This window comes from Leuciscus leuciscus (genome assembly GCF_965113295.1).
Source record: "Leuciscus leuciscus genome assembly, chromosome: 4".
Classification (NCBI taxonomy): domain Eukaryota; kingdom Metazoa; phylum Chordata; class Actinopteri; order Cypriniformes; family Leuciscidae; genus Leuciscus; species Leuciscus leuciscus.
Genome location: NC_138728.1, coordinates 41,414,434 through 41,422,308, shown reverse-complemented (window position 1 = coordinate 41,422,308; position 7,875 = coordinate 41,414,434). Strand labels below are relative to the sequence as shown.

The 7,875-nt window shown below is 49.9% G+C and overlaps 1 protein-coding gene across 1 annotated transcript in view; it reads right to left on the bottom strand.

The window, feature by feature from the left end:
- Positions 1-265: 265 nt before the first annotated feature.
- LOC309496085 (uncharacterized protein) overlaps positions 266-7,875 on the bottom strand; it is a 26,277-nt gene continuing 18,667 nt past the window's right edge. Inside the window, exon 4 of the mRNA XM_082166042.1 lies at positions 266-926. Coding sequence (XP_082022168.1) covers positions 625-926 — 302 coding nt within the window. The 3' untranslated portion in view covers positions 266-624. The remainder of the gene's footprint in view (positions 927-7,875) is intronic.

Below are 7,875 nucleotides of genomic sequence, written 5' to 3'. Positions count from 1 at the left end.
AGTGTCCTCCGTAAAACACCATTTTCAGGTTTCACATTACTCATAATGTAGCACAATTGTCAAAACTAATGTTTTAATAGATATGAAGTGAGGGATTTTGATAAAATATGATTGTAAATGTTATAATAGTGATTTTAGAAAGTCTAAATATGAATTATAGAAACACAGTGAGTAGTAAGAAAAAAAGACTATTATAACCAGCAAAGGAAAACTCATTAGCTTGCTTTCATTTAAAAGTGTCTGCTTTAAAAGTGTCAGTTTTTCTCCATTAAAACAAGGCACATTTTCCATGTTAACTCCATGTTAAACATTCTTACACACACATTTTGTTGTAGATATAGATATTTTAAATAAACTCTATAGAAAATTCTTATTTCAGGCCTCCCATTTAAAACATAATTTTCAAGTGTCATTGCAATCATAATGTGATATTGCAAAATATGCTGCATAAAATGAACATTTGAAGAGGTACATTTTGACAAAGTAATTTGTAATGTTATTTTATGTTATTGTATTGCAAATTTCAAACACACACATTAGTTCTCATTAATACACGTTCATATTTTAATGATTCTTCATGAGTTTCATTTTAAATCATACGCTGAAGGTTCAGAATTATTGGAATCACATTTTGCAAAGCTCCTGTTCTCTTAAGGGAAACAGTAGGAAACCACTGAAAGTGCTGTGGTTATTGTCGCTATCATATATCCTCGTGGTAGGCCAAAGTCTCACATAGACAACATCTCCAACCTCCAGGACCAACACAACTCCATTAGAGGAGTGTAAATCATTCTGAGGCTGACGAGCATATGCCATAACCACACGCTCTCCATTCTTATAAATGGATGCAGCTGCATGAGTTGGGCCATGACCATGTACAGAGATTCTGAACATGTACGCTCCTTTCAGCGGGGCTGTGAAAACACCTAAATCAAATAACAAGAGATACAGAATCAGATGTTTCCTGTATGATTGCTTAATTACCAAACACTGTGTAAAAGCTTGAAAGATGGCAGATCATTTCAGGCTTTTACACGACAACAATGTCCTAAAAACAGTTTTTTTCTTCGCGTTTTTCACGTACCAACAACAATGTTGTCAAAACGATCCCCGTTCACACAGATCCGTGGAAAAGCTTTAAAACGCTGTATTCTGCTGCCAGGCCAGTAGTTGGCGATGGCTTTTTGTAAAGAAACACTACAGATATAGTAGTATAGACTATAGACTGATCATGTAATACGCATGTGCATGACATCACCATTTTCACAAATTCACATTTCTGTAGTTTACACGGAGACGATAACGGTATTGTTTCCAAAAAATTTCACTTTCAAAGTGTTTGTAAATAACTTTTTCAAAAGTTTGCATTTTCAGGTCCCCAAAACGCAGTTGTCGTGTTAATAAACGGCCAAAACGCTTACAAAGTTTTCAGTTTGTTGTTGAAACTGGTGTCGTGTAAACGGCCCCTAATTCTCTTATACACATTACACAACTGCAGAGAGGTCTGAATGGAGCAGAAGGGTTTTCATTACTATAAACTTAGTTCTCTTACGAGAGGTCTCTCGTACTGCGTAAGATATCTTACGCTAGGGGGAAAATCCTTTTCCGCGAGATATTGAAGCCAAAAATTATCCTTAATTTTGTAATAATGCAAAACGCGTTGCAGCAGCAATGCAGACATAGGCGAGACAGCTCGCGCGCCTATTGGCTGCTCTGCGGCAACTGCAGCAGCCTATCGAGCGAGGCCTGGCGTGACGTCAGACCCAATCAGGGCACTTCGCGCCCGCTGCGTCACGTCCCGCCGAAATGGGCGTGGTCTAGGCCTATAAATATCGCTCGCAGGCAGCTATTATCTGATTTTTCATCCTTCAAGCGAAGCACACGCATCGCTGGAGCTGGATTAGAAGCCGCGCCGTCGAGAGAGAGCACCTTCAGCGGGACGAGTCACCGAAGTCGCTGGCCGCGCCGCCTTCCTTGCCTTCCTGCTGCGCTTTCCGGCATTATATCCTTTCTCTGCTACTGTGTTTATGTATGTGTGTGTGCTCGCCGCCGCGACACACACTCCCATTGCACTAAAAGAGCTGGGCGTCTTTTTCAAGACGCCCCTTTTCCTGATCACGCAGCTCTCGCACTCGCTGACGGCGACTGCCCTCACTGCGAGTTAGGTACTGCCTATGGTGACTCTGAGGACTCACCTGGCATCCTTCTCCGAGACTGCTCCTCCGCCCCCCCCCCCAACCCGCAAAGCTTGCCGGTTCGCCCGCTTGCCTTGCCTGCTTGGGGGACGATACCTGTTCTCCCTCTGTTCGAGCCGCGCACACCGCGCCGCTCACAGAGGATGTCAGGAGCGGGCGGTCACGGGGCTAGCTTTCTCTCTCCCTCTGTTCAAGCCGCGCAAACTGCGCCGCTCACAAGGGAGGCTGGAAGCGGACGGTCGGGGTTAGTTTTTCTTTACGTTATAAGAAAGCTACCCTGCCTTCTGCGCCCCATTCATGCGTCACTCACCGGCGAAAGGAGAAAGATGTGTTTTTTAGTCCCTCCGAGGATGGACTGACCTTCAATTTCTCATACATATTCCCAGTTCCCTGATCATGCGACTGGAAATATCAATATTGCAGCAGGCGAGCCTGTTTTAATACAAGCGCGCCTGCAAGCATACGCCGAAGAAAGCATGTGACGCTCTTATATGCTCGTGCAGCCGAAAACCTTTGCGTTCCCCCCCTGTGGCTCAGTGGCGGAATCATTGGTTTTTCTCACGAGAGACCGGAGTTCGAATCCCGGTCTAGCGGCAGTTAAAATTATGCCGCCAATGCTTCGCTCTGTCAGTTCCCTGAAAAGCGGCTGCAGACGTGCATTTTGCAGCCAACGAGCGCGTTGCACAACCCGCTCGCCTGCACCCAAACACCGTTTCTATGGTTTCCGTGCGTCACTGGCGAAAGGAGAAAAGAGCGTTTTCTGGTCCCCCCGCGGATGGACCGACCTCCTCTTTCTCGTACATTTCTCATTCCCCTCTGAAGTTCGGGCGACTGGAAATGTCTGTATTGCAGTGAGCAAGCCTGTTGTAATACACGCATGCCTGCAAACAAACGCCAGCACGTTGACGCTCTCTTATAATACTCGCGCTAACTGAGTTACAATGTGTCTCCCCCTGTGGCCCAGTGGCAGACTCTCAGGTTTTTGCACGCGAGAGACCCGCGTTCGATCCCCGGGTCTACCGGCAGATAAAATTATGCCGTCAATGCTCGCTCTGTCAGTTCCCTGAAAAGGCGACTGCAGATGTGTATTTTGCAGCCAACGAGCACGTTGTACAACCCGCTCGCCTGCACCCAAACACCGTTTCTATGGTGTTCCGTGCGTCACTGGCGTAAGGAAAAAAGGGAGTTTTTCTGGTCCCGCTGCGGACGGACCAACCTCCTTTTTCCTATACATTTCCCATTCCCCTCTGGAATTCAGGCGACTGGAAATGTCAATATTGCAGTGAACAAGCCTGTTGTAATGCACGCAGGCCTGCAATAAACGCCAGCATGTTGACGCTCTCTGTTTCTATGGCAACTTCTCGCTCGTTCAGTTCCAGTAAATGTGACTGTTCCAGTGTATCCTGCAGTAAACAAGTCGGTTCTGTCACCCGCTTGCCTGCACACAAACGCCGTTTTTACGGCTACCCAGATAAATCCCATAAGTGTGAATTTTTTCTGGTGTCCCGGCCACGGCCGATGGTGCTTTATGTGTAAGAAGAATGCCCACTGCCCAGTGCCCATCTCTACACACAAGCACAGCCCGTCACACAGGGCTCGCGCACATGAATCGGCTCAGACCGATTGCGCTTCAAACATGGTGAATGTGCCCACTAACACCACGTTATGCATGTCTCACGGTTTCTGTAAAAACGAAACCAACGTGCACTCGCTTCACGCAAGCAAACGATGCTTTCGGTGTGATAAATGTGCCCGCTGTCCCGCGCCCACATCCACACATAGACATGACAGTTCCCACGGGAACCGCCCAGCCCTCCCCCTCGCGGTTAACCACCGCAGAGGAGTCGAGCGCGGGCAATCTGCCCGCTGTCATCAGCGCGCCCCATGCCTCAAATGTCACGAGCGACACGCTTGTGTTACAGCACACCGAAGCTTCTCCATCGCTGAGCGAGCGGAGCGTGCTTCGTATTCGACCCCTAGCTATCCATGCAGACGCATGGGCAAAGCTACCCGGGGTTTCGAAGTGGGTGCTGAACATTATAGAAAGAGGCTATTCGCTGCAGTTTCGCCGACGCCCTCGCCGCTATGTGGCGCGCGTCGAGACCACGGTAAAAACAGAAGTAGCACATCTACTTCGAGCCGAGGTGACGAAACTATTGAGCAAAGGGGCCATAGAACCTCTCTCTCAAGATCAGAGCGAGGGAGGGCTATACAGCAGATACTTCCTGGTACCGAAAAAAGACGGGGGTCTCAGACCCATACTAGATCTAAGGCAACTGAACAAAGTGCTTGTGAAGCGACAGTTCAGGATGCTCACGACCAGGCAAATCCTTGTGCAGATTCGCCAAGGAGATTGGTTTGTGTCAATAGATCTGAAAGACGCGTGTTTTCAAATACAGATAGCGTCACGTCACAGGTGATATTTGAGATTCGCCTTCGAGGGCCAGGCATATCAGTACACAGTCCTGCCGTTCGGTTTGTCCCTAGCACCCCGTACATTTACGAAGTGCATGGATGCGGCGCTCGCACCCCTCAGAATGAGAGGCATGCGAGTGCTGAACTATTTGGACGATTGGCTGATTATAGCGCAATCTCGCGCAGTGCTCATAGAACACACGACCATTTTACTCGATCACCTCGAGGATTTGGGTCTGAGTGTCAATTGGGCGAAGAGCTCCCTGTCACCCAGTCAGAAAATATCTTTCCTGGGCACAGAACTGGACTCACTATCCATGATAGCGCGACTATCACAACAGCGCGCGGTAGACATTCGACGCACAGCGAACTCTTTTCGCTGCGGCGCGTCTGTCCCGCTCAAGAGATTTCAGAAGATGCTAGGTCTCATGGCCTCAGCATCGTCAGTGCTCCAGCTGGGTCTGCTCCGCATGCGCCCGCTGCAGTTTTGGCTGAAAGCGCGAGTCCCACGCGAAGCGTGGGCACCCGGTTTGCTTCGCCTCAGGGTCAATCAGAAATGCGTTACAGCTCTGAAACCCTGGAAAGCGAACGACTGGTACCAATCAGGTGTAAGCCTGGGGACTTCCTCGAGGGTGAAAGTGGTGTCCACGGACGCGTCCACCTCGGGATGGGGAGCGCTGCTCGAGGGCAGACCGTTCTTCGGCCAGTGGTCAGAACGGGAGAAGCTCCTGCACATAAACTGCCTCGAAATGCTGGCAGTAGACAACGCACTGACGCGTTTTTGTCCCCAAATAAAAGGTCACCACGTCTTGGTCCGTTCGGACAACATGTCTGTGGTGTCCTACATAAATCGCCAGGGCGGCATCAGATCCGAGAAACTGTACAGGCTGGCAGAACGCCTCCTGGTATGGGCTCAGTGCAACCTGCGCTCGCTCAGAGCAGCGCACGTGCCAGGGATCATGAATATAGGACCAGACAGACTGTCCAGGAACAATGTTCCGGCAGGCGAATGGTCTCTACACCCACAGACAGTCCAACTGCTGTGGAAGAAATTCGGCAGAGCGGAAGTGGACCTGTTTGCGTCTCAAGAAAACGCTCACTGTCAAGAATTTTTCTCCAAGAGCAGGAGCGCGCTGGCCCATGTGTGGCCCCGCCGCCCGCTCTATGCTTTTCCCCCCGTCTCTCTCCTGCCTCAGGTGATAGAACGGATCAGGGAAGAAGGATGCTCAGTACTGCTGGTAGCACCGTTCTGGAAAAATCAACCTTGGTTCCCAGCCGTGATGCAGTTAGCAAGTACTGCCCCGTGGCCAGTACCAGTGAGGAGAGATCTCCTCTCACAGGCCCGCGGCTCGATCTGGCATCCTCACCCGGAACTATGGTCCCTTCATGTCTGGGCCATCAACGGGTACATGTTGGACTCCCTAAAGGAGTATTAAACACGATCACGCAGGCTAGAGCTCCGTCTACAAGACGACTCTATTCTTCGAAATGGTCAGTGTTTTCGGGCTGGTGCACAGCCCGTGGTGTGTCACCCACAAACTGTGATGTGACGGAGGTGCTTTCCTTCCTACAAGAGCTGTTGGATGGGGGCAGGGCCCCCTCCACGCTCAAAGTTTATGTGGCGGCTATAGCAGCGTTCTCAGAAACAACGCTTGGTCAGTCAATAGGAAGGAACGATTTAGTCATCCGCTTCCTTAGAGGAGCTAAGAGACTGAATCCTCCCAGACCTCCCTCAGTCCCCGTATGGGACCTTTCTACGGTTCTGGAAGCCATGAAAGGTGCGCCATTTGAGCCTTTACAGTCAATCGATTTGAAACACCTGTCTTTCAAAACGGTGTTTTTGCTGGCTCTCGCTTCAGTGAAGCGCATAGGGGATCTGCACGCGCTCTCTGTGAGCGCGGCGTGCATGGAGTTTGGGCCCAATGACTCAAAAGTTATACTCAAACCTAAGCACGGTTATGTTCCAAAATCCCTCAACACACCGTTTAGGGCGCAGATTATCTCTCTGTCAGCCCTACCGGTCCCTGATGAGGAAAGAGACGCGAGCCTCCTTTGCCCAGTCAGGGCATTACGAGCTTATGTGTCTCGCTCGTCTGTTTTCAGACAGACGGAACAGCTCTTTGTTTCGTTTAGCGGACGTTCTAAGGGACTAGCCGCGTCGAAACAGAGCCTATCCAGATGGATAGTTGATGCTATAGCGCTGGCATACGCCTCCAAGGGCATGCAGTGCCCTTTGGGTGTCAGAGCGCATTCCACGAGAGGCATGGCCTCTTCGTGGGCCTGGTCAAGTGGGATTGCCTTGCAAGATATTTGTATGGCGGCAGGCTGGGCCTCCCCGTCTACATTTATAAGGTTTTATAACCTAGAGGTTCCCGCCCTGCAGGCCAGGCTGCTGTCGGTCTAAACTACCAGTATTATCTGACCTGATGCGTTCAGCTCAGAATGCTGCGTTTACTGAGCACAGCTCAATTTTCGACAGTTTAAAGCTGGGCAAACTGTGTAAGACCCACATTTTTTCCCATCAGTTCAGGCCGTACCCCGCCCTGTCTGTATGATGAAATTTGCGTCCCTTCGACGCTACTTTATGTGGAAAAGTGAGGCTGCACCCCTCCTTCTTCCCGGACTCTCTGTGAGTTCACTGAGTGATTGTGCACTATATGTACCCCGGGCTTTCGCCCTTGGGTCTTTGGTGTCAGATCTCAGCATGCACGGCGTTTTACACTGGGTCCCCTAGCGTAAGATATCTTACGCAGTACGAGAGACCTCTCGTAAGAGAACGTACTCGGTTACTAACGTAACCTCGGTTCTCTCTAGAAGAGGGAACGAGTACTGCGTATCTTGCCGTGCATGCACACGCTCTGGTTGCTTCGATGATGAAAAACCAGATAATAGCTGCCTGCGAGCGATATTTATAGGCCTAGACCACGCCCATTTCGGCGGGACGTGACGCAGCGGGCGCGAAGTGCCCTGATTGGGTCTGACGTCACGCCAGGCCTCGCTCGATAGGCTGCTGCAGTTGCCGCAGAGCAGCCAATAGGCGCGCGAGCTGTCTCGCCTATGTCTGCATTGCTGCTGCAACGCGTTTTGCATTATTACAAAATTAAGGATAATTTTTGGCTTCAATATCTCGCGGAAAAGGATTTTCCCCCTAGCGTAAGATATCTTACGCAGTACTCGTTCCCTCTTCTAGAGAGAACCGAGGTTACGTTAGTAACCGAGTACGTTTTATGACTCATTTCATTGATAATTACCTGTAACTGGGTTG